The sequence below is a fragment of the Gasterosteus aculeatus genome, chromosome 17 (assembly GCF_964276395.1).
Source record: "Gasterosteus aculeatus chromosome 17, fGasAcu3.hap1.1, whole genome shotgun sequence".
In the NCBI taxonomy this organism is placed as follows: Eukaryota; Metazoa; Chordata; class Actinopteri; order Perciformes; family Gasterosteidae; genus Gasterosteus; species Gasterosteus aculeatus.
In genome coordinates, this window is record NC_135705.1 from 16511512 (window position 1) to 16538533 (window position 27022).

Genomic DNA, 27022 nt, shown 5'->3' on the forward strand with positions numbered 1-27022 from the left:
TCCTGCGCTAAGCAGCACCTCCCGTTTCCACACAAGAGCGCACCAGCGGAGCGGTGCATGAGCAGTGGAGATGATGCACGTCGGCTGAAAGCTCAACTGCAACTCCGCGAACACCGACGTCTTCCACGAGCCGACTCTCAATGTTGAAACCAAGACTCAAACATTCTTCCTTTTCTGCTTGATTTTTTAATTTTTTTTGTATATGCGGATTAAGTTTCGACGTCATTTGGAGCGACGCGGTCGGTGTGGAAACATGAGGATAACTGTCGGCTCCCGTGGATGATTGGATGATGATGCCCCACAATGAACACAGGTTGTTTTTATATATATGTTTACGTCGTGTTCATGTTTAAAGTAAACTTTAAGCGGTTTCACAGTGTTTTTGTGTTAAATGTTAATTATTTAGACAGGATCATCACAATTTAAACACATCTGTTTATTTCCCTACTCTTTCACGTAAAAAATGATCTAACTTAATTTACAGTTCAGGTCACGCCTTAGGTAAAATCAAATATCAGACTGATCATACAGGTACTGGAATTTTCGTGGAAATGATGTGGTTAGTTTTCGCTTTACAAAAATCTATATGGGATGAAGTCTGAACTCAGAAATGTTTAGTGAATTTAAATCCATAGCATCGGATGACGTTGCTTTCCGTGGAAGACTCCACCGGGGAAATTTGTACAGAGATTAGTTTTTAGGATTACAGTATAATCCATGTTTGGGAAATTACACATAGCACGTCAGTTTTACAAGTGCAGTGCCCTGGAATGTATTCAGTGAAAATAGTTGAAATTAGTTATATTGTATGTGATTTCTGTTGGAGGAAACATTGCTTTCAAAAACTTGACATGTCTTGTTTGGTTCTGAAGCCACTTCATTTTAGACAGGTTTTCAGATTCAACCACTGACATTTCATGAAAATTATCAAAAAAAATGATATCCTGTGTGTTTGGCACAGCCAAGGCCCCAGTGTCTATCTCTTCCTTTGTTTTTAAACATTTATTTTAATTGAATTCTTGTTGCATAATTCATATCCTGTTGTTTGCAGTTGGGCGCTTTGTCAGACCGGGATCCTTGTTTTCTCTTCCAGTTGTTCTTTGACGCACTCAAAAGACCTTTTCAGAAGAAAATGCGTGTGTGTTCATGAGAATCGTCGAAGAATGACGAGAAGGAAGTCCATTTGTGTTGTGAAAAAATCTGCACGCCTAGAGAAGTTCATGGAAGACTGATGGGGGGCCCATGGACATCCTGTGTCCAGAGTCCAATGAGGCTCCTAATGGGGCACCTAATGAACCTTGAAATATTAAAAGAAAGAACATGATGACAATGATGGAGGACAAATACGTATAACTAACTATACGGTTAGTTTCTTCAAAAGCTCATGTTAGACTGAGAGTTAGAGAGAGCCGTTGACAGTGAGAGGGAGAGAAACACACAGAGTGCACTCAGGGTTTAAAAGGATGTGCGTCAGGGCAGGTACGAAATAACAGGAAGAGAACAGGGGTGTACACACTTCTTACAGCACTGGGTGTGTTTCATGACCATTTCACATTGTGTAAGTGCTCTTTGATGAGTTCAAATTTCAAAAGCAACACACACAAGGATAAGGGTATGTTGATGTCGGATTAAATCTGCTAAATAATGCTTCATTCTAAATATCGAGTATGTTGAAGGAAATAAAAGGACCAATGACAAAATCATCTCTTTCAGTTTTTAATGGAAATTAGCTATGATTTGTTAATTCTGCAACCTGCATGTCCTCATTTCCCAGACAGGGAGATGTTATTGTTCCTCCTCTAAGTACGCTGTGGCTCTGTTGTTTTTCCTGCTGATAATGTCCCCTGCAGCATTCTGCATGTCACTGACTTTTGTACATGACCTGACCCCCTCTCAGCATTCTCTACCAAAGCAGGACCTACTTTTTCCATTGTGTAAATTGATGTTAGGTTTAATAATGATCAAGCATCGTTTACTTACTTTTTAAATAAACTTTGACTCTCCTTTTACAGATTTTCAAAACACACTGCAAGTCCCTCGACCAAAGGTTCGCAGTCACCTGACCATCAAAGTGCATTCCAAGCTGATGTCCAGGCCGTGTGCTCCAAAACCTGCTGTCGCCCCAAAGCCCAGACGCCTGTGTGAGCCCCATGCACCAGGGGAGTCCTGCCCCTCTCAGCGCCTAAGTAATGGAGACCTGGCCCACTCTGATGGGGAGGCAGAAGATCTTCATGAAGTGGCTACAAACAACCACGACAAAGAGGGGAAAAGCGAGGATGAGGTCAATGACGTCGGACACAAAGACAACGACAAAGATTACTTGGCAGAAGAAGAAAGTAATTGTAAAACAGAAGAAGGTGTAGATATATTAGATAATGATGGCAACAGCATTGACTCTGAGCACACCGTAAAAGCTGATGATTGTTCTAATGTTACTATTCCTGAGGATGGAAACACTGAAAATAACTTCATCCAGTCTGAAGTGGGTGATGACACTGGTAATGAGAGAACATCAACGCCTTTACTCAATCCTGCTGAGATGGAGGATAAAATGGGAGAGGAGGAGGAAAAAGAGGAACCAAGTTGTATAGCAAAAAGGCAAGTTTGTGACTCTTCAGGACCCAAACATGTAGAGGAAAAGAACCTTAAAACACCACAGTCCCTCAGCCGGGGTGATAAGGACAATGATACTGGACAGAATGGAACAGATAGTGAACAAAGAGAGGACTTTGTGCACTGTTTACAGACAGATGGGACTGAGTTGGAAGCCGTAGGATTTGCATTTGGATTCAGTGTGCTTCCAACTGTAACTGAGGAATATCCCTACGATGTGATTGGCCCCACAGATGTTGGCAGTGATATATATGAGTCATGTGACCCAGCTGAAACAGAGGTATGGCAACCAGAACGGGCCACCAAGGACCTCTCTGGCTGTTTCCGATTCACGTCCAGCACTGAGGATGTTTTTGGGCCTTATTCGGTTATCGAATCTCTTCCACCAGATGTTACAGGCACAGCCGACCCAGAGTGGGTTCAGGAGGATACAGAGGAAAAACCCTCAGATGAACTGCAAACGGCAGGTGCTTCTAACCAGGAACCTTTCTATGTGTCATCAGATGACGTGGACAAGCTGGAGGATAAGCAGGTCCTCTTAGAACAGGGTGAGATTGAGGAGGGGACAGAGCAGTTGAATCAGCACAAAGACAAAGCGAAGGACAGCGAGTCAGCAGACGAGTATGCAGATATTGACGATTCCCTCTGCTTACAAGCAGAGGACAAGCAGCTGGAGTGTGTCTCATCGGAAGATTACGTTGAGATAGGTGATGATGACGAAGACGAAGAAACGGAAAAGAAACATATTAAAGGAAAAAGTGTGAAAGAGAGAACGGCTAAACGAGAGCAGGCCTTCCTCAGCCAGCGAACAAGCTGCCAGCCTCGCCTCAGGTTGTGCAACATCACAGTGCCATCAGACCTTGATGTGGGCCGCACCCCGGAGCTCACCAATCGGGTGGTGTTTGCTCACACAACGGAAGCCTTTGAAGAAGACATTGAGGAACTGGACTGCCATATTGTGCCTTACAATGAGGACACAGACTCAGACAGCGAGGAGCATATATATGAGGAGGCAGGGTTTGACTCCGAAGGGGAGAACTTTGTGACGATTGATCTGAAGTCCATTGTCACGCGATCGCGCTCTTATTCTGGGAAAGTTCCAGGTTATGTTCCAGAAACTGTACCTGAGGAGACTGGGACGGAGTATCAGACTCATGACTACTGCACAGTGGCCTTAGATAAAACCAACGAACCTCTCAGCCAACCGCAGAAGTCTCAACGTTTGTTGTTTTATTCCCAATCTGCAGAGGGTCCAGCATTGACCATGACCAGTCCTACAGAGATCAACCACTCTCTGAAGGATGACGTTAGGAGGAAGAGGAAAGATGATACCCTTTCTCTCCCAAGCGTCATAACCTCTTCTGGAAGCTTCTCCCAGCGTAGCCATCAATCATCCAGTGGCATTTCCACGCCAACTTCTCTTGTGGACATCCCACCACCTTTTGAGCTGGCATACATAACTAAAAGACCAGTCACCAAGAGTTCCCCCTCACTCCTGATCCAGCATGAACCCAATGACATATCTACAAAGAAGAAGTCCTCCTTCAAGCGCTTCCTGGCGCTCAAGTTCAAGAGGAAGACAGATTCGAAGGGTTTCAGCGATGGAAGTGTCCGCTCTTCTCGCTCTTCCTCAGAGTCCAGCCACCACGGCCCCGTGAGGGTCATAGAGCTTGATCGTAGAAGCACCGGCAGCTCTCCTCAGCTTCCGAACCGCATTGTGAACCCTCAGCAGCACCCTATGGAACTGCCATCCCCCTTTGTCCTATACAAAGACCACCACAGGAGGAAAGGTGACCCCAAAGCTTATGGCAGGAGTGTCTCCAGAGTTGAGTCCTTCGAGGAGCGTTCTCGGCGCTCCGCAATGCCGCTGCCTTTGACCAAACCCCGCTCCATCTCCTTCCCTAGTGCCGACACATCAGACTATGAAAACATCCCGGCCATGAGCTCAGACTATGAGAACATTCAGATCCCAACTAGACCCACCAGGTCCCACACTGTCACCGAGTTTTTTGAGGACCCAAATCGCACCACTATCGCTTGCAATGAGAATGACGGCTATGTAGATATGAACAGTTTCCCTGGGATTGACAGCATAACCCAGACATCAAAAGACGACACTGAAAGGTATAGTAAGATCTCCGTAAGATTAAAAATGTTTCTTCTGAAGTTCACTTGAAAAGGTGGATTCACTCATGCTCAAAAGCACATATTACATTACCTCATGTGTGACTCTCGTGGTATCTAGCCATACAGACAATATCCTGGGTTTTGAGATCTGGGTGTACTGACACCTACGCATTAATACATGTTAATCAGAAGCATCCATAACAATACCTGGAGATAGTTGTTTGTAACCATTTTACACCAAAGGTGCTAAATGTTAACTTGCGTGACTCATCAAATGTCAAAATATGCTTGAACACATTTGGGTTTTGGACGTGTTGTACAAAACACGCTATTTAAAGCTTAAATTGAATATATCAGCTTGCAGCACCTGGTAACTGGAATGGTCGTTTTCACCATATTATAACATTTGCACAATTGAATCTACATAAATGTCATTAAAGAAAACTCCAGAAAGTCTCCAGTTTTCTTAGATTAGATCGTCAACATAATAAGGCTGACATGTGTTTTTTGTTTACAATGTAATGGTGCTACAGCTAATCTTCTCATAGATGCTAGGATTAAAGACTATGAATAATCAAGCGGCATATGCTGCATGTTCACTTTATACTCCATAGAAGTCTGGACACACCTTCTCATTCAATTGATGAGAAGGTGTGTCCAAACGTTTGACTGGTACTGGGTACCCGAAGGGCAATCTTGACCCCCGTCCTTCCCAAATGAATATTCCTACGCTGTCCCACTGTATCTCAGCAGAGCGCAGGGCCCCTGGCTGAGTAGAATCTCATCTCCCTCTTGTAGAAAACTGTTCAGTGAGAGATGAGCAGCTTGCCGTGTCAGGCATCGCTGGCGTTGGAAAGATGGACAGTGCTTGTGGGAGAGCTTACTCCTGTTTTTCATTTGGTGGATTAAGAGGTCGCATCTGCTACCGCTGCTTCCCGTGAAAGTCTGAGGTGATAGAACAGGTCGGGGCGAATGCGCAGCTCGCTGAGCGCAGGTTGCTCCTCACACTAGAGAAAGTCATTAAGGGCTGCAATTAAAAGTGAAGAAATATGGGGGAGTTCTTTTCACACAAGGAGGTGGCGACGAATGAAAAAATTGTGAGACAGCAAAGGGAGGGGATGTGTTAATATGAAGGTGCTGAAGACTAAGAACACAGAGAGAAAAGCTTTAAAGTATAAAGGAGGGGGAGGTGAAGTAAGAACAGAAGAAAGTGAGCAAGAGCAGTTCTGGTGTAATTGCTCTCCTGTACCTGACACTTATTGTTAAGTTTAGGAGGGCTTTTATTAAAGTAGCTCTCTCCCGAGTGCTTCTCTTTCATTGGACCCTAAAGGGGCCGCAGGATTTACTGCAATGTGTGATAGAGTGAAGTATCACCGCGCTCCTGAGCTCAGGCCTCAGCTTTAGCCACTCCGGGCTACAGTCTTTCCCAAGTCTAAATAAAATAGTTGTGTTTGATGACCTGTGTGTAGTCAAAGAGACAGGCCAATAGCGAGAGCTGCTTGAAAGGCTTAAGATAATCTTGGAGCAAAATGCTTCTGCATTTGTTTTTACTTCTTCTGCTACACTTTTATATTCTATGTGTATATATATATTCTATGTGACATAACTATTTCATCAGGTCGAAAATGTTTTAGCTTGTAGTTAAAATCATTTATACAACGGTTCACACCCACAAAGCCGCTCTTCCCCTGTCATTCTGTGCAGCAGTAACCACTATACCATGAATTCCTTCCTGTTTATTTACAGTGCACTTTACACTTCACATCCCAACGGTTGAAACCCTTCCATTTCCCAGACAATGCTCCCTCAGTGAGGGCTCTTTTTCTCCCAGTGATGTTATCGGTGTGGATCATTGTGTGGTAGAAGTCTCACGCCACTCACAATGATGCAAAGAACCTATCTATCCTGTGGCCTTCGGCGCATTCCCCCCGGAGGCGCTTCTGTTGCCACGGCCGCTCTTTGGTGTGTCTATACTGTGCTTTTTATGTTTATTTGAGAGTGTGTATATACACTCAATGCAAGTCATGTGTAGTGTAGATGTGTCCCGGCCTCTGTGTGTACATCTTACAATGAACTCTGTCCAAAGCTTGACTTTGCCGCTGTCCCATACGTTGATGATGGAAGTGATTTATTGAGAACGCATTCAACAACTTGGTTTAGACCCACAGAGGAAAGGATGCAGATTTTTGCTATTCCCAGTGCTTGTTTCCACTTTGTGTGATTAAAGTATAGCACCTTTCAGACATTATTTCAGCACAAGCATGCAGAGTACGCAAAGAAACGTTCATTAGCAAGCAGTGTACATTGGAAAAACAACAGGCGCACTAATGATTAATCTCAAACCCAGCCATTTGTATGCGCATGCACACTGAGCTACAACTTAGTGCTGCTTTATCAAAGATGAGGCTCCTCCTGATTATGCAGTCTCAGCAGAATTGCCCACGCCTTGTATAGCAAATGAGGCGTTTTAGCAAAGAAAGGATTGGTGATGGTGATCAACTTTGAGACCATTTAGTGTATTGTCAACTTTGTAATTGGTAAACTTACAACTAGAATGTAGATGCGTTGTTGTCCCTGGTAATAAACACCGATATGGTGATATGTTCAGTGGAATACTATTAATATGTGCAAATAATGCACCCCTTGGTGTAATTTTCAACACAAATATATTCAGAGTGATGACAGAGCCCTGCGTTGGCCTCTGAAACAGCTCCTCCCCCACTGTTATGTTAGCGTTAGTAGTGATGAGGGAGCCATCTTAAGTACATTGTTGTACTGGGTGGTGGCTGCGTGGCGAGGTAGTGAACAGGGCGTTTCATTGGCTCGCCAGGCCTGGTGCCATGCGCCCTGAGGTCATTGCCAGGTCATCCCCGGGGAGGAAGCGTCCAGCCTAGGAGCTTCCCACCAGTCTGTTTACAGGAAATGCGGGGCGAGGGCGGGGCACTGGCGGGAGGCATGGAGATGGAGACGGGAGGTGGAGACGGGAGGGGACAGATAGGGAGGAGAAGAGGGTCACCGTGGAGGAGTAGGGGTTCCCACAGACTCTCCCTTGAACAATAAGAGGAGGTGTGGTACCACCAGGAATGCCAGGTCTGCTGTTAATGTTGCTCCCTTTTGTTAGGAATGCCTCCAGTGTGTTGGACGAGCGTGCAGAGGTTACAACGCGGTTGCATTTGAGGCCCTGAATCGCACGTTGTTGAATTTGACAGCGTCTTCACAAATTAATTCATCACACGCTGCCGCAAAAGCAGCAGCACGACAGCCCCGGGCTACGTGTGATGATCGTCACTAAAAGGGGAAAACAATTTAAAACTAGCCCCGATCTCTTCATCTACCCACCAGTATCACAATCTTCTATTTAGCAGGCTAATGGACCTATTCAGCTTCTCCTTATTTCTTATAATAGTGCCATTACAACTTAAAAACGGCCCTTTTGATTGCACCCAATATATATTTCAATACTGAGTGTTGAGCTCAATTGAGTAACTTATTACAGGCATCATCAAGTTCACGGGAGAATGGTGGGATACAGGTGTTTTTCACAGAGTCCTTGTGTCCTTCTCTGAATCTGACACAGTAGATTTAACTTTGCCATGTTATAAAAGACATTGCAATCTGCTGGAGTAATAGAATTACCTTAATGGTCCCCGGATTACCTTATAACATATATACAGATTTGAATATGGAAACGTTATCATCTGGAGCTAAATGTGCACTATATTTGGCATTTCATGACAGGAATTTAGCTATATTGGCACAGAATACATTTGACATTATTGTTTTCTGTCAAATAAAATGGATATGTACGGGTATGTTGAAGAGGAAACTATTGCAATCCAGTTATTTGTAGCAATTCAGTTTTTTGTGCCTTTCTTGAAGCCATTATTATAAATGGGACACAACCCTCCATTGCAGCACAGAAGGCGTGTTTTCTGACATTCCCCTGTAGATGGTCACGGGTAAAAGGTGAAGGTGAGAATCCGTGGTGCATTTTTCTTGAACATATGAAGGAATTTCGCAGAATAAATCAGACCTTAAAAAAGAGTTTTGTAGGAGGTCTGTAGGCCTCCGAACATTCCCCAGAAGCCCAGACCAGGTTGATCTGTCTGCTCTCAGGTCAGCCATGAGTAATAGCCTGTAGGTGCTTTCTCCAGCCCACCCAGTAGGGCTGATGGGTGTCTCTCTAAGTGTGTGTTTGTTGCTGAAGGGAAATTAAGTCCACTGGGTAACTCTATTAACCTTTTGTAATAGCCGTCGACCCTCTACACCCAAACACAGGGAGCCGTTTAAGACATCAGGACAAGCAGACATTACAATTTATAAAAGGCCTGAATGAATGTCAACCATCACATTTCCCCAAGCCCTACATGACGTCTTCATTGTACTTGTTTTGTTGCGCAGAATGCAAAAACTCAAATATATTCACTTTAATAAAACAGTAGTTTTAAAATACACAAAAAATACACATTCTTACAATTGAGAGGTTGGAACCAGACAGAGTTTGGCATTCCTTTAAAAAGAACATAAAAACAATAATATATAATAATAACAATAATTATAATTATATTGATTGGAAGAATGTCTCGGATTATTATGTTTCTTTTGATCGATAAATGGACTCATGCATAGAGTAACATCCGTTAGTTGGTAAATCATTTGATAGTCCCCATATTTTTGATATAGTAGTAGTATAGTAGTAGTATTATATATTTTGTTGTTTTTGTATTGTTTGTAATTCTGTGGATATTATATCAAAAATAGATAAAATGACACAATTAAGTGTAAAATGTCTTTGATCGTTTTAATCAAATCAGAGAACACGGCGTTGCGATTCATCCTTTGCATTTTTTGCGAAATATGAAAAGCTCTCCTGTAGCTGCACCTGTAATCCCGTTATTATTGTGGCAATGTGAGTTTGGTCAAACGCACCGAATAGGTCCCAGTGGGTCAGAGGACATTAATAATTACCACAGGTGCATTTAAAGGGATTACATATGAAATGACCTACAGCGGGTCCCCCTCAGGTACAGCAGGAAGCAAAAGGATTACAAGTGTACGAACACAACTGTGCCATCTGTGAGAAGAACTAATGATGGAAGGGATTACCCCGGGCCACTGGAGGAGGCCATGTGAGAAGTGGAAATGTTCAGAGACACACGCAGGAAGAGAGCATATTTAGAGCACAGGTGACTTATTGCTCAGTGTTTTGGGACCACGCTGCTACAGAGATTTACCGTAAATTTGCTATTTGGAATTAGTGTCGTCAGTGTGTCATACATTTAAACCAGGCGCTGAAGCCCAAATGGTGTCAGTATTCATATTTACTGGTCCTGTTTTGCTGTGTTCATGCTGCCTTTTCTTCTCTCGGCAGTGCCTACACAGAGCCTTTCCCAATGAACCCCGTCTCTGCTGCGCTGTCAGCGGACGAGGACCACGGGCGGACGTCAGAGGAGGAAGAGGGGCAGTCTGAGCAGAGCTATGACAGACAGGTGACATGTGCCTCCCAGACTCCCAACTGCAACAGTTCAGCACGAGCAAAGGACGGTGCTGCGATGATGCTCTCATTGGCCCTAGATTGTGTGCACTTGTTGTGGAATAAATTGAGTAAAAATGGCATCGTGGCATGCGAGCGACAAAGCCTAATGAAAATGACTGCGCTCATGTGGAAGATGAAAGCTATGGCTCGCATTCGCATTCTACATTGCTTCGGGAGAGCGTTAGGACTCGCAGGTCCAGAGACATCAAGCTAGTTGAAATGAATCTCCTCACGCCCCTCAGACTTACCGCACGGTAGATGGCAGACATTTACAGCAGCTGAGTGATAAGCGTATATCTTGTTTTTTCTCCAAAAAATAAAAAACACAATAAAATGTAGATAAAAGCATAGGAAAGAAGACAAGAGAAACTTGAGTTGGCCTCAGGAACAGTTTAGTTAAATGGAACGGTTGCTCGTTTTTATTCTTGAGGAAATGGGGGTCAGCGTCCTTTTGATGCAGCATTTGTGAAATGCCTCACATAGGAACAAATAAGCGGAACCTTGCTGGTAAACCCCCAAATGGCTTCAATGTTATGTTTTGGGCCGGATGTTTTGTAACGCTGTGATTAGCCTCCCAATCAATGGGCAGCATTGCTGTCGCCACAAACACACACACACACACACACACACACACACACACACACACACACACACACACACACAGCCTCTTATACATAATTAACTGCATTTAAAAGTCCTCTGTTGGAGAAAGCTGTAATGTCCATGCAGTACTTTAATGGAATAATCAGTCTTACTTTGACATAAGAAATTCTTAAAAACTAAGGGAATGTGCTTTTTTGCCAGCGCTCTTGGCCGCTGCGTAGTGGTTCCTATTCATATTTCAGAGGTACAGAGAGCTTTTAAGCATCAGCTCATGTTCATTTATCTTTCGGCGTCCCCCAGGTTGATGGCCGGTCCCGAGCGTTCTACGTCGCCAAAGAGCTCGTCGACTCAGAAGGACTGTGAGTGTCCCCCGCTGGGGTTTCCCCATTTGCCATTTGTGTTATTACAAACGAGTGATTTTGTATCTAATCTCCGATTCCTTCCAAACGCACCTCCCCTGCTCCTTGGCTAATTCATCGTGTGTGCAGGGTAACTGACAGCCAATTACACGAGCGCCTCGTGTAATTTATTGCCGCTGCTACGCACTTCACTTCTGATAGCGTTTTCCTCATCATGCATAATTTAGATCATTTCATGAGTGTAGTAGAAAGATTACCTTATTTGGGGAGAACTCTGCAAATTTGTTTTTCACCACGTAATTAAATCTTGTTTTTTTGCACTGTATTTGCAGCCACGTCAGCGCCCTCAAGTACCTTCACCAGGTGAGAAAAGCGCCGCCGACACCACAGAAGTGGGTCGCGCTGGCATTATGTGTCTCTCGCTTATTAAACCTTCTCGAAAACCGCACGGATAACATCGTATTTCCTGTGCGTCTGCTCCCTAGTCTCTGTCTCCGTCTCCTCCTCCTCCCCCTCCTGTTATAAGGCTCTGCTCAGGTTTATCAGTGTTGTTGCAGCAGGATCTACTTCCTGGTCGTGACAAAGCGGACATGTTGCACTGTGTAGTGGTCAGTTGTAAAATGTGCGTTCACCAGGCACTGTGGCTGGTGGCGTCCTTCTACTACACCGAAACACGTCCTCTGATACTGAATTCTGGGGAACTGCCACCTAAAGGTTCAGGCTCATGAAATTTGTATAGTGGTTGTATTGGTTCCATGGTATAAAATCCCCGTTTGGACTGCTGATGACAGTTTGACGGTACGTGTTTTTGGTTGGGTGACTGGAATAAGCTCTGTGATTAACACAACCCCAAGAAATGTAAAAGTTTTGTTATACAGTACAAAATACTGCAAGCAATACTCCTCTATTTCATTCATTTAAGAAGCGTATCAGATAATGCAAAGGTGAGCAGCGGTAAGATTCTCAAGGTTGTCATGGCACCGGTACCACCGGTTGTCCGAAGAAGATCCAAATTCAAAGTTAGGAACAAAGACGCATATTTACCAAAAATAAAACATAATGTCACTGAAAGACCTAATGCATTTAATTAATTCTAACTAGAAGGGAAAGTCGTAGAGGAGAGGTCAGGTGGGCAGCAGCTCTTAAAGAATGGCGTGGCGGAGTTGCTATTAAGATGATGGTTGCCAGTGGAAATCTGACAGGTCGAGTCATTGAACCCAGAGAAGCCCATCAGTCAGCCTGAACCGTATAACCTTCAACAAGGACTCACCTGAATGCCGTACGTGTACCCCTCACCATGATTTATGAACACCTGCTGTGCATTTCAAAAGCCACTCCTTAATGTGATGCCATTAAACAGCAAGTAATGCAAATATTATACAATGGACGGCTCTAATATTCATGAATCTGCAATCTCATCATGATGCTCAATTATACTAATTAGGTGCTGCATGCCAAAACACAGCGAGAAACATCCGTTGTAAGTCAATATGGGGATCAGTGACATTCTGATAGTGTAGCCTAAACCAACAAGTTCATTTTTTATAGTAACAGATCTGAGTGACCTTGGCTTGCTCAGTGTTACCACACCATCTAATTTCATCTCTTTCAAATGTCATCATTCCGTTGCATAATGCATATAGAGTCTTATAACCGTGATGTGTCAACGTACAGTATGAGTTCATGTTTGATCCAGACTGATGTCATAATTAGCATGAAACTGAGCAATTCAGCTGGCAAGCACTCCAGCGGCTCAACGTGCACAAACACTGGGGGGGGGGGTCAGCGTTAAGTGAGAGGCACATAGGGGCTATTGTTCCATTGTTTGATAAGGAATAACAAGAATACAAAGAATTTCCAGACCCTGTCTCGACATAGGAAAGGAGGCCGTGCTCTTCTTTCTAAGGACTTTCCCCGCAACAGATTCAACATATGCGGCTCGGAACAATTCTTTTTTTTTGTTGTTGTTTGCAGCCCGTGACCTCTGAACTGATTCTCTGTGCCGAGTTGCTGCTCGACCAAATGGTGTCTGTGTTGCCTCGTGAACCTCACGTGAGGGAAATAGGGATAAGGCGGAGAGTCGACCGGCAAAATTGAGAGCAAAGCTTTTCTCGTTGAAGGATCTGATTGTCTGCGTGTCACCTGGGAAACCGAGCCGAGCAGAGCCGTTACTCTTCTTGTCCTCAACTCACGGCAGTGATTGTGCATGATGAACAGTATGTTCTGATGTGCCCTATGTCATCACATTATCTTTCCGTCAACATTCGTTTTATGTATGTTCTTTATTTACAACTCGCATATCTGGGCTGCAGACACAGATTTATTTAGGTGTAGATATTTATACATATTTGCCAGACAGCTTTGCCCCAAAGGGGAAACAGAGACTTCTTCAAGCATTTTGAGACACTATTCACCTGCTTTTATCCATTTCTTGTCTTGATTTTATGAGTAGAAAATTGACCTCTTCCCTTGTTTTTGTCCCCGATGTGCTATAATTCCTCATGATAGTCCTCTTAGTCTCTGACACTGCAGCTAGTCATGCCTTTTGCTTATGTTTTATGTGTGCTGAATGGACTTCAGTGGACCTGAATTCATGGCATAGTTAGATGAGTCAGTTTTTCATCTTGTGCCTCCAGAGAAATGATAAGTGGATACTGCGTACAAAATGAGCATTGTGTCATTGAGTTCCAAGGTTTTTATGAAACAGCACCTGGCGTGTAACTCGTGTGCAAACAGTGTCCCGCCTTTCCGGAATGCCTGGACAGAGCCCAAAGCGGCGAGGAGAAGCTGAGGTGATTTGAAGGGAGGCTGGCAGTAAGGATGTTTAGGAGGATCTGACCTTCCTTCCTTTCATTTCTTCGTTCCTCATTCCTATATGCCTTTCGTGTCTCGTTCTCTTGCTCATTCCCTCCTTTCTATGAACCGACCATACCCTTGGTTCCTCCCCCCTTCCACCCCACACTTCTGTCTTCTTAAAAAGCTGTGCTCTAAAATCCTTGTTTCCCTCCCCTGTGCAGGACTTTAGGTCTGCAGTGGCAGAGGCGGCGGTGGGCGAGGACGGGGAGCCCGTGCTGGACGAGCAGAGGTTAGGAGAGATCTTGGGCGTGCTCCCCCAGGTCTACACGCTCCACAGCAGCATCCTCACTGAGCTGGAGGAACGCATCAGTCGGTGGTAAGAAACACCACAGATATTGCTGATGGTTTGGCCAGCGTTGTTGTACACTTCAGTTGTGGGATTTAGATTTTGTTTTAATGGGATGGTTTTATGTTTTAGGAAATAAACATCTAATTGGTTTCTTAGAGGAATCAAACATTCTGTAAGACTCCCATGTCTACGCTAATTTTATATAACAAATGCCCTGTATATGAGAGGAACCAATATTATAATTCATAATATTTCTGAATATGTTAAAGTAAAACATCCATGGTAGTCCTTCGGTATTTGGAAGCAGTAATACGTTATTTCTAAACGTTACGTAATTGTTCCACAATCCTCACAGACGATAATCCATAAGGACCATAATATAGCACAGCTCAGTTAATAGCGTTTTTTCGTAAACTTTAACTCACAATTTGCAGAGAATTGGGTTGTATCATAGACTTTGTGTTTTCATGAAAATGACTCAAAGAAAATGTTCTAAATCTCTGATTGTCCTTTCTTTGAAGGGAGGAGAGCCAAAGGGTAGTAGACGTGATCCTGTCACGTCGGGAGGACTTTGGGGTGTTTGACACCTTTATCTCAGAGTATGATCGAAGCATGTCCTTACTGGAGGAGAGCTGCAGGGAGAACTTAGCATTCGCCAACATCGTCAAGACGTTTGAGGTAAAACACTGAGTAGTTAGACTAAAACCTGAGCGGACAGAGACTCTTTGGGTCCGCCCTTTGTGTTTCTACCTGTTATTATTCAGCGTACCGCACTTGGATTCAGAGCCTGATCATTGCCAAAAGATCCCCCCTTTACATGGTAGCTGGGTGGAAGTATTTTGACGGTCACTTTTGTTTGTGGAGGGAAAGTTAAGCCTTGTGCTTGTTTCCATGGAACAGAGAAGGAACCTGGTATTTTCCTGGCACTCTCTCAGCAACTCGCTGTTTCGATTTTGTCACCCAGCTTCCACGAAGGATATAATGGCCTTTCCAGAACCCCCTTCATTCCCGCCCCTCTCCAGGGAACTGACCTTTACACTTTACGCTTGCATATTTTATATCCACTCAACACCAACTACTCGTCGTTTGTCCAGCGTGGATCTCTTCATCCCTTTTTGCTCTCTGGGGAGAAGTGAAGTGTTTTTTTTGGTACAGGGATTAAAATTCACACAAAAGCTCATTCTAAAGCCGCCCACAGATCAGAACGACACTTCATCCTGATGTTGAGGAGGAGAGACACAGTCCAAGCTGGTAATAATGAAATTGACTATTTTTATCCAAAAGACAGGATATTAAGAGAGCCAATAGATAAGACCTCAGAGTTACTCGAATAGATTTCTCATTTCATGCGGCTGTGTCTTGCTCTGTGGAATTGATTACCAATCAACATAGTTTAAAACCACTGTGCCGGGCACACAGGTCACCCTGAGTAAGACCGCCAAGTAAGGCTAAGAAAGACTAAAAGAAAGCTTTAACTGCTCAACTCGGCACCTTTCTTCCCGAATGTACACATCAAGAGTTGCACGCTTCACGTGAGCGGCTGACTCGATGGTTCCAGGCGTCTCCAGTTTGATAAGAAAACCTAGCGGACAAGGACCCAACTGTCTCTGCTCATGAATATTCAGAGGCAGCTGCCCTTCGGCAGCAAAGCTTTGGCTCCGCCAGACGTTAATGGAGCTAATGTAAATAGGAGGGAGTGGAGGTGCAAGATGGAGACTGTAAACCGTCACACTGACCTTTGGTGTCTTACACACACCTGAACTAAGTCAGCTAACAATGTGGCCCTTGATAGCCTCGATCTAAGTCAATAATGTGCCCCCTCATTTTAGCCTCATGAAGTGGATATTATATCTCTTTTCTCACACCATAAACCACTAATTGCTATCTGGAGCAGCCATTAACTGCTTGGTTTGCAAAGGATGAATCCTCTTGTTCAAGGATATAAGTTTATTTTTTGGTGTTGGTCTGTTTTGTGTCCATGTAACGACTGTGATTCATCTCACACCCGTGAAACACCCAAAGACACATTTAATAACCTTTTCTGACTCACCACACTGCAGATTGTATTTACCTTTCCCATATTGCACATAAGTGTACGTATTATTTGAGGCCTGGACTTTGTTTGTGTGAGAGAGGGATGCTGCGTTGAATGGAAGTGCTGCCTTGGGAATGACACGGTGTGTGTGAGCCCAACTGTAATGAGCGGGAAGGAGGGACGAGGGACGAGTCATGGGACCACATATTTACTGCTCAGAGAACGGCGGTCCTTTGTCTGTTGGCCGTGTGACGCTTCACAAGTCGTTACACTTCATAGGACTGGACGTACCGATTCGGCTATTTTAATTGACTCATTGTGAATTTGTGAATTTAAGAAAAATGTTAATTCTTCATCAATAGCTCCCATTTTATTATCTTGCTTTGTTCCAAGACTTAAGCCATTAGCTCCCTCAACACGTCTTGCCCTCTTGCTCCTCCGCTGGCCCGAAGTATAAGTGATAGTAATTTCATTGTGGACGGGGGTGATGACAGTGATGAAGTAGCCACAGACTCTGATCCGATCACAGCTAGACCCTTACAGGCTTTAAAGCCTCATCTCCACAGCCAGGTGCTTGTTTACCCAACCATCTACACACATGGGCCAACAGAGTGCCGTGTGTGTGTCCCATTGTGTGTCCCTTTTTGCTCCTCGTTGTCCTGGTGTCTGATTGTTTTGCAGGGGAATGCGCTTACACAAATTGTGTTGATCTTGTAAAATTCTTTAGAATTAAAAAAAAAAGGATGTACAGATGAAACATATTTTCAAAGCACAACATCTTATAGATTTATATTCATGCCGGCGTTTGTCCAAAGTTTTTGTGTGTTTTCTGTGTGTGAGAAGCGCAGAAGGAGGCGGCTGTACGGCAGGTGGACAGAGAGCGATAGGGGGAGAGAGCAATGGAGGGAATGCGTTGTAAAGGCAGCTGGGCAATGAGGCAGACAGAAGCTAATTAGAGAAGCAGCCTCTTTTACAACTCCCCAATTAGATCAGTGTCTGTGTGTGCGTCTGTGTGTGTGTGTGTGTGTGTGTGTGCAGAAAATCAGCTGGCTGTGACAGGGTGTGAAAGATGTGTCTGTTTGTCCGTGCATGTCTGTGTGTGTGTCTCCCAGCACGAGGCATCACACGCTCCCTCCTCTCTCCTCCTCCAATTTGGCTCTCTCACCCAAACAAACCACACGCTAATTACCATCTCTGGAAAGCCACTTCCTCTGAACGAGTCTCAATTGAATGACAATTTACAAGGGGACGCTTGAGGAGAACGAAAGTGCCGAAGCCAAGCGGGAATGATAATGGAGAGCTGGTCATTATTGCACTTGATCGTACAGTCATGAGAAGGGAGGAAACTCTAATCAGAGGTTGTTGCTGGAGACCGAAGACGAAGGGAAAAAAGGACGTTGCGACAGAGAAGTACATGAAGTGTTCGCGAGGCCTGCTCATTAGAAGCAGCGCCGGCTCTCGGTTTTACTTTTGACTCCTCCGCCCCAGATTCTGATAATAAAGACAAAGGCTGGTGTGTTTAACTCGTCCCTCCCCTTTACAGGCCATCGGTGTTATCTCATCGCCAGTCCAGGGTCTCTGTGTGTGTCTGTGCGTGTTTGTGTCAGCTTGTGTGGAGGGGCACATCATCAATAATATATTGTATGTGTTTGTGAATGTGGCTGCGTGGGCTCTTGTGTGTGTGTGTGCAGTGTAAATAAGATGAAGCGGCTGTTTTCCCGCAGGGGGCTATCTGTGCCTCTCTAATGAAGGATAGGACTTCATTGGATTACAAAAGACGGTGTGTGTGTGTGTGTGTGTGTGTGTGTGTGTGTGTGTGTGTGCGCCCTGTCCCTCGTTGCTCCTCCACCGCTCAGGGCATAAATACCTGTCAGAGACAATTAGATCCTGATTGATTTTCTAAAGCTCTCTTTGATTGTGCGGATTTCTTTCCCCTTTCACCTGCAAATGACTACTGCGAGAGGAAGAATGGGAGTTGTTCAGGGGTTTTTGTGTGCTGGAGAGACGTGTGAAGGTCACCCAGTCCGATAGCGTCCCCATGGTTCACTTGTAACCTTGACTTGCAGCAGCGGCATATTGTGTAGGTGACCTTCACGGGGTAGGGCTTTTCTGGGTGCAGTTCGGGGACGCTGCGAGGTCCGAGGATTGGAAATAACAATGATTATTATTTTTTTATTTTGCCATTATCATTTTTTTTCAGTGGAAAGTTTTTAAACATACGAAAACCTTTTTTAACAGGACACAATGTGTCACGTTCAAGCATAGAATCAGGGTCTTTACAGTATCTGTCAGACATTGTGTAACCCAGGTATAGTGGTGATTTCTTTATGTGTGTGTGTGTGTGCAGAAAAGAAGCCCAGAGAAAGCTGAAGTCCCGCTGAATCACCAACTGCTGCAGGTTATTGTCAGAGTGCTCCAGTATCGAATGCTACTCACAGGTAAAACACATACACGCAGACACACACAGTCATCTTTAAAGCAAGTCCGTGCCGGTTTTTGATCAATAACAGACATTGAGGGCCAGTAGTAGCAATTATGGCAAACTGATAACGGCTCAAACTAATAACCACAATAGCACATAAATAGCACATAAAAGTGAGCGAAATGATCTCTTCAGAATTCTGATTGGTAGATACAACAACGCGAGAGCACATAAGCACAGTTAGACGTAACACCACAGTGCTTTTACAGACATTTACTTTTTGGTTTGGGACCCACCCATGTCTGTTCATTTTGTAGCTTTATAATCCTGTTTGGCCTCTCATTTCTCTACCCGAGGCTTCAAGAGATGTGAGCCGAATGCATGGAAATGGTATTTACACACACAATCTTCCTGTGTCTTCTCCAGATTACCTAAACAACCTCTCTCCTGATTCAAAAGAATACGAGGACACGCAAGGTAACCCCCGCAAAATACAACAAGAAATGAATAATCACAGCCATGGCGGTGATGTTTGCTCAGCAGTCACAGCGATATTGACACTCACTGCAGCTGCTCCACATGTATCAGACCCTATTTGTTGAGTCACAGTCACAGAGTGTCCTAATTGAATTGGGCTGCGCATAAATCTGTCTCTTTCTCTCGCTGTTTGTGTTGCAGCTGCCTTGGTGATTGTGTCCGAGGTGGCGGACCAGGCCAATGACAATCTGAGGCAGGGGGTGAGTTTACTCTGGATACGCTCCGTGAGTTCAGAACATTCGGACTGTTTGGCTCCCGTTGAGTCTCTATCCATTCATGGCCCAGCGTGCCCTTTTATATTTGGTTCGGCAATGAAAGAGCAAATTTCGGATGGAGATCAAGCGTGAAGAATGTAGACAGCCGAGGTTCTACCGCGTGTGAATCCTTCTTCTAAACGACGCGCTGGAGTAAAGGGGAGGTCCGTCTGTCTTTGGCGGCGGCCTCCGCAGCTTTGGGTGCCTCGCCCTGGGTGTAGGAAAGATGATGTCACCAGAAAGTCCCAGGTGTATCGTTTCAAAGGGAGCAGTGTGAGGGTGGACATGACTTACACCCCCCCCCTCCCCCCCCATCCCCCTCTCAAAGATGAGCTGTTCATGGAGATCATTTAGAAAGCTTTTCTCGCCTCTGTTATCGTGTTTTTCCTCTTCCGTGCACATGAGGCAAAATACACACGCACAGGCCGACAGATAAACAGGCTCCCCTTTATCTCCCCCCCCGCCTCCCTTATTCAGTTTTCAGTATCACATCCCTTTCCGTCTCCCTCCCTTTCATTCACGAACCAACAGGGGCGGTTTCATTCTTTGTCTCCTCTTGCGTCCATCACTGGATAATCTCCTTCCATCTCCATGCTCTCTCTGCCCCCTCAGGAGAACCTGCTGCGTCTGGTCCACATAGAGTACAGCGTGAGGGGCAAGAGGGACCTCCTGAAGCCCGGAAGGGTGAGCACCATGTGGCCTGTGTTACTGTGTCGCAAAAACACGTTGTTCCATCTGTAGAACAGGATGTGGAGGCCTTTACGGCGTCTAAATTATGGTGTGTGTAAACTGCAGTTTGTTTTTACTTTACTACATTTTTATTTCGTTTGGCAGATTTTTGTGAAAGAAGGCACACTCATGAAGGTCTCGAGGAAAAGCAGGCAGCCACGACACCTGTTTCTGGTAATATTCTTCCCATATCACTGTCAGAGACGTTATTGGTCTGTATTTGCTGTCGTTTAGGATTTTGAACTGTTTCCCCCCTTTTGGAAACATGTTCATCAGCTCTCTTTGGTGAGAAGACCCATGCCACCCTCATGTTTCAAAGCAAACAATCAATTATTATTGTTCGTAATCTTATTGTTCGTTTATTTATGTTGATAAAAAGCATTCACTGTCACATCATGTTCTGTATTATCTTGATGCATCTATTCATTGAGATTATCCGTTGAAGTGTCCAATTCAAAAACAAGATTAAAGCACGGGAGTTCAAGACTCCATGTTTGCATTAAGTTATACCCACTTCCCAAAAATGTAACCTCACACAGTTGTTAACTCTGTAAAGCATTGGATCTCTGAGGGAGATAAAGTTCACTATTTGGATGAACACCGTAACTTAGCGAATGACAAAGGTATAAACGGTTGTTAAATCTGGCAAGTAGAAAACACCTGCCATATCGTTAAAGCAAATATGTGGGAATGTTGGGTGGAGGTCGGTGAGGTAGGTGGAATTGGGAGGGGCGAGAAGGACGGGGGTCACGAGGCCAAGACTGTGAGACCTCCACTTGGCACCACACCTATCCAGAGAGGGCCTCCCCCTCCGCTACACTCCTCTCCTCCCCTCTCAGGACTTGTTTTCCAGGGCCCCACTTCCTGACAGGATGTTTGGTGTGGGTCACTGGATGCCGGCTTCCTGTGTATTGGGAGGGGACTGACAGCAAAGTGAAGGCCAGACACCCTGTAGAATGCAGGGGAGGAGGAGGTGGCGGAGGAGGGAGGGGTGGTGCTGCTACACAAACACATCATTTGAAATAGAGAAGCCCACTCCATTGTTCCATGTGCAATCCGTGCTGTCTCATGTTATGAATTATGCCGGAGCTGCACATCCGCTGCAGCAGCGTTTATGATTTTGGCTTCTTCCAGCTGATCCAAATACAATATAGCGTGAAGATATGGATTTCTTTTCTCCAATCTTTCTTCAATTTGTTCTTTTTCATCATTCTCCCGGTCCCTCTAAACAGAATTGCAGTTGGCCATAACTAAAAAGGGTTGCTGGTTGATACTATTGAGACTATCCGGGGATATAAAGCCATTTGCTTCCTTGAAGTTGACGGCTTCAGTGCTTCAGGTGTTATTTATGGGCTTTTAAGGAAAGAGAAACCAGACAACACGAAGATGAAAGCCATCACTCACCTAAGCGACGGGGAGAAGTTGAAGCCATGTCACAAGCCTGGGCTCGGGGAAGAAAGACAAGCGGGGCGAACGAGTGAGGGAAGGGATTAAAGGAGGATGGAGGTAAAAACAGCTGCCAGAGGCAGTATGAGTGAAGGAGGCAGGTGATTGAGGTGACAGGTTAGTGGACAAGATGAAATGTCAAGGTTGAATTAAATCTCTTTGATACCGGGGGGGTCAAGTAGGTGCATATTGTGTGTAATCTGGGAAGGTCGCCTGTGAAATACACTAAGTCGGCACTTGGGTGGGTTTGGAATCTTTGAGTTCTTTGAGTCCAGTCGAGGGAGCGAAGCAGTTACCACGGCCGTTTGTGTTGTTGTTGTTGGTGTTGTTGCCGGTTCCACCCAGTCCCGGTTCTCAGTGTTGCCTGAGGAGCCTGGGAGGGCGAGGGGACGCCAGGAGCCCGGAGCAGGGGGGAGAATTACTGGATGCCGCCTTTAACGGCCCCACCGGATGTTTAGAGCACACATTAGGTGTGACCAATGATGTCACCTCTTTTGTCTGGAAAGAAACGAAATGCCTCTCACAACACAATGGAGTTCTCACTGTGTTCAGGCGATCACAATACTTTGGGTCTGACAACCAAATAAACACCTATTTTGTCGTGTGCTTACATGGGAATGTTGCACTGGTGGGCTGCACGGACGTGATGTGGGAACTCTGTGAAAGGAAACATGAACAAAGTAGTTGGGCCCAGAAAAGTTTCTTTCTAGAAACCAAGAACAAACAAAGAGGTGTGGTTGTGTACATATTTATCTCAAGGTAATACCACCACCTGGTGATAATTAGGGGGTATTACATTCTTAAATATCACTAATATTTGTACCGTTAACATTTATCTTCTATGTTCCTTTCGAATCTTACATAATATTCTTTCTACGTTCTGGATCAGATGAACGACATAATGCTGTACACCTACCCTCAGCAGGATGGGAAATACAGGCTTAAGAACACGTTGTCTCTGTCTGGGATGAAGGTACATTGATTTAACTCTTCTCTGACCATCTCCAACATCATCAGTGTCTTTAGGCTGACCTGTGACGCGTTTTTCGCCCCTCAAACACAGGTGAGCAAACCGGTTCTAGACAACGTGCTGAACTGTCTTAAGATCGAGGTGTCCGACATCACGATAACACTCTCAGCAAGGTGAGCATCGGATGACCCACATAACCTCGGGATATATCTGTGTGAATTTGTCTGTGACTTTACCAGGGCTCTCGATCGGGTGTGATAGTTTGTCTGCTTCCGTCTTCAGCTCGGTGGTAGAGAGGGAGGACTGGTTCCACACTCTGAGTCGAGCCATCGCAGACCATGCTGCAGGCCTCTGTACGTTTGGTGGACCCTGCAGTGAGGTAAGAAAAGTAAAGAAATGGATGCTAAACACTGCCATCAAAACACCACACTTAATTATCAATCACACAATGCACCTATAGTCAATGAGATCACCTAAACTCAGAGCTCGAAGACGATGATGGGAAGTTTGCCCTTTGGTGTGAGGACAATAAGTTAATGCTGTCTTCAGAATAAGTATTTCTGTTTGAAAAATGTGTCTTTGTTTCTGCATCTCGTCTGTATTTTCAGAATGCTACTAATAAAAACGCCAAAGACTCAAAATCATAGCGTTTCATGCTTGGTCCCCTCTCAAAAAAGTGGGCCGTACATTGAGAAATTGTGTTTTAATCCAATCTTTCGCGTGCTTATGAAACGTCAACGCCGTCCTCGCATCATCTAATGCAGTAGATGTGTCCACAGGCCCGTGAGAAGTTGTGGATGGCCCTGGGCGAGGCTGCTCCCGTGCTGGTGCCAGTTTCTCATGCGATGATGTGCATGAACTGCACCTCTGACTTCAGCCTCACGCTGAGACGACACCACTGCAACGCCTGCGGCAAGGTCAGACCCACGCGACAAAACACTGTCACTTGTTTGTGTGTCACTGACCTTGACTGGAGGCAGAACGGAAAGGAAGAAACGTTGGTTGCAAATCTTTGAATTCTGTCTCTGTGAACAGGTGGTGTGTCGTGCTTGTTCCAGGAACAGGTACCCACTGAAGTACCTTAAAGACCGGGTGGCCAAAGTCTGTGACCACTGCCATGCTGAGCTCAGGAAAAGAGGTGAATCTCAGCTTTAGTAGTGTCTCACTCCTGGGGCAGTACAGCGGGAAGGAAAACCTCATGGTGTTGCTCTTCCCCTTTGAAATGGTATTAACTCTTTCTGTGTGTGTGTAGGTGGCAGCGTGTCAGCGGCGTGGGGAAGCTCCAGTCCTCGGACACATCGGGCAAGCCGTCCGCTCTCAGCTGTCTTCCAGAGCCTGCAGCCACCGAGCTTGTGGAAGAGCAGGAAGAGTTCCTCCGCTCTCAACCAGGTGGCGTTAATGTGTCATCCGGAGCACTTTTTCATCCCAAACAAGCAAATGACAAGACTGACAATATACTGGAATGATTTTAATTACAATGCAAAGCCCTGCAGACTCGCTAATTAATTACTGGTTTTATAGTTTTAGTTCGCAGTGCAACATTAGTGGTGTTAGTCAGTTTAAGTTAAAGGATACGTTCCCTGACCGGGAATCGAACCCGGGCCGCGGCGGTGAGAGCGCCGAATCCTAACCACTAGACCACCAGGGACCTGCACCAAGGAGTGAATACTACTGTTGAAAAATCAAGACCTGCCACTAGGGTTCACTATTTTTTCACATTTCAACAGCAATCCTGCACCTGTAATAAAAAACACATGTACTAAACTTGTTCTCCATTCTTGTTGAAGTTTCGGGGTTTTGTTTGGGTTCCATTTTTTGGGGGGCTAGAAGTTTTCAGTACTTACCCACATTCCGGTGACAGCCTTCATTAATTAAGGTTTGTATCTTTCATGCATTTCACCAGGTGTCGCTTACCGTGGAGGGAGCCACAATGAGCGGCAGCCTGCAGCGCCGGAAGAAGAGCAAGAGGAAGTGGAAGCGTCTGTGGTTCCTCCTCAAAGACAAGGTGCTCTACACCTTCACGGCCCGTGAGGTGAGGGGGCACAGAGTCTCCCACGCCAGCCCCAAAACACGTGCACACCCAATGACAGAACCCTGTCCTCTGAACCTTTGTTTAACACTCCCATTTCCACTGTTCAACCTCTCCTCCAGGGCAGAACACCGTCAAGTGACTAATGAAGGGATTCTCTGTGCTCTCTCTTTCTGTTTCTTTTGGCTTCTTGAGTGTTGCACTGCTTTTGAAATGTGTTATGCTTGAGATTTACATATTGCTACTTGATTGACGTGTTTATTTAACGTATACACTTGTGATTGATGTGTTTACTCTGGTTTCTTCAGGATAAAGTTGCTACAGAGAGCCTTCCTCTGCAGTGCTTCACGGTCAAACTAACAGAGAGGCCAGAGGGAGAGGAAAGCAACACATTCCATCTCTACCACAAGAAAACTCTGTATTACACCTTCAGGGCCGACGACCCACAGACAGCACGCAGGTTTGCATTCATTTGTGCATTCATCATTTTTTTGAAGGGACAGTCATCGCAATGAGAAACTGTGTGATATGAAGTAATTCGGTGTTGTATTTTGGGGACCACGGCAGAGGTTATGACCTCTGAACTTTGGTGTGATTCAAGCTCCACAAACACTGGCCCCTTCGGTTCTTATAACGCATGCAGCAGTGTCTATCCGCGAGACCCACCTCACGTTTCTTGTGTTTCAGATGGGTCAATGCCATGGAGGAGGCCACGGTTTTGTAGCGCCCAAAGTGCGAAATGATCACGTCCTGCTGCCTGTGACTGCTAGAACTCCTGTGTGGAGCACAACATGGCTACCTGCTGCTACCATCACATTGACCTGTTTTGTGGAATATTACGTGAAAGTCTAATCACCGGATACGGCCGCGACCCAACGGAATGACGGTGAAAGAAGGAAACGAATGAAGGGAGAGTGAAGAACCTCTCGTTGGAGAAAGATCCCAACATTTGAAACCTCCAAGAGTCACATCGCTCCAGCCGAGGTGGAGAGCAGGAAGAGCTCCTCCGCCTTCATCAAATGCTTCTTCGAAGAAAAAAAACATTTTATTCACCAAGTTCTCAAAATCAACTCCTTCAACTTTGCTTTATTTCAGTGTCTTGAACCTGAGGTTCCACTGGACTACTGAACCACTCTTTGGTGGTTCGCGGGAGAATATTGCCAGCTCGATTTTTATACGTGAAACAGTTACAGCCTTTGTTAGTTTGATGGGTATAACACCACAAACAAACTTTGCTTTTTAGTAGTATTGGCAGCCAGTAAAACAAAAAAATATTGGTCACCATTTCAGATGATTAATATTCTGAATATATATTGTGAAGCATACACTGCAGATATGAAGTGAATTATAGGGTTTGTTTAGAAATGCTGTTACATGATGTTCTGAGTAAGATGTCATTTTAATCATCCCAGTGTGTGTACATTATATTGGTTGTGAAGTTTTACACAATGTTACTATTATATCGAATCTACAATATTTGGCATGACTCGACAGTATTTCTAAGGATGAACATTTTCAAAGATACTTTTTTGTATTTGAATCTGTAGGGTCTGAAAAAAAATGCATCCAGTGCTTAAGTGCCGATTGATTTCTTCCAGTTGTGCTGTGCTATTTGCAAATTGATTATGTGCCTGAAATGAAACTGTCCCCCTTTTTTCATCTTGATATTATCAAAGTACTGTACAACTGTCATATCACCGGAAGATACCTTGATAACATTAGCTTTTTATCTACTTGCGTCTACTATAACCTCTAGTATTTTCAACAGTTCACCATTTGGATGAACACCGATTGGAGCAACAGTCTCAGTTACACTGAGAAGATACTTTTGTGCCATTTCGATGACTGCTCTTTTCATGCTGTGCATACACTGCTGGATAAAATCACACCTGCACTCAAAGGGAATCACATGGTCATCATGGCGTCTTGTTTGGAATTTCACTTTTCTTTACTGCTTGAAATACTACGACCTGCATAAGATCTCCTGAATGACCTGCCGAGAGGCCTTTATCTACTAAATTTGGACGCCGGCTGTACGACATGTGATCTTTCAACGTCAAACTACGTTATTACAGTAAGTACAGATGAGTTGATCAAATACTATTTGGCTTTTCTACCTATTTCTTAGTGTTTGAATGGACTGTACCTCTTGCATATAGTGCATTGTAAATGTTTGTGTATATAGATACATATAGAAATAAACTCCTTTGAAAAGTG

At 44.7% G+C, this 27022-nt stretch overlaps 1 protein-coding gene and 1 non-coding gene across 3 annotated transcripts; one reads left to right on the plus strand and one right to left on the minus strand.

Moving 5' to 3' along the window:
- Positions 1 to 19: 19 nt before the first annotated feature.
- On the plus strand, positions 20 to 27022 carry fgd5a (FYVE, RhoGEF and PH domain containing 5a). Of its 2 annotated transcripts, none has more exons than XM_040203883.2 (21): positions 20 to 313; positions 2013 to 4737; positions 10112 to 10229; positions 11180 to 11238; positions 11571 to 11601; positions 14256 to 14410; positions 14905 to 15061; positions 18766 to 18856; positions 19267 to 19317; positions 19519 to 19577; positions 20244 to 20315; positions 20466 to 20534; positions 22696 to 22779; positions 22870 to 22949; positions 23059 to 23155; positions 23556 to 23693; positions 23812 to 23914; positions 24029 to 24165; positions 24680 to 24808; positions 25114 to 25265; positions 25493 to 27022. In XM_040203883.2, the coding sequence occupies exons 1-21, from the start codon at positions 304 to 306 to the stop codon at positions 25527 to 25529; spliced, it is 4554 nt and encodes a 1517-aa protein (XP_040059817.2). In that variant the 5' UTR covers positions 20 to 303; the 3' UTR covers positions 25530 to 27022. The 2 variants fall into 2 exon arrangements, with proteins under 2 accessions (XP_040059817.2, XP_040059818.2); XM_040203884.2 differs by having other exon boundaries at positions 24680 to 24781.
- On the minus strand, positions 24353 to 24424 carry trnae-cuc (transfer RNA glutamic acid (anticodon CUC)). Its single transcript has one exon. It is a non-coding gene; the product is annotated as a tRNA-Glu (tRNA).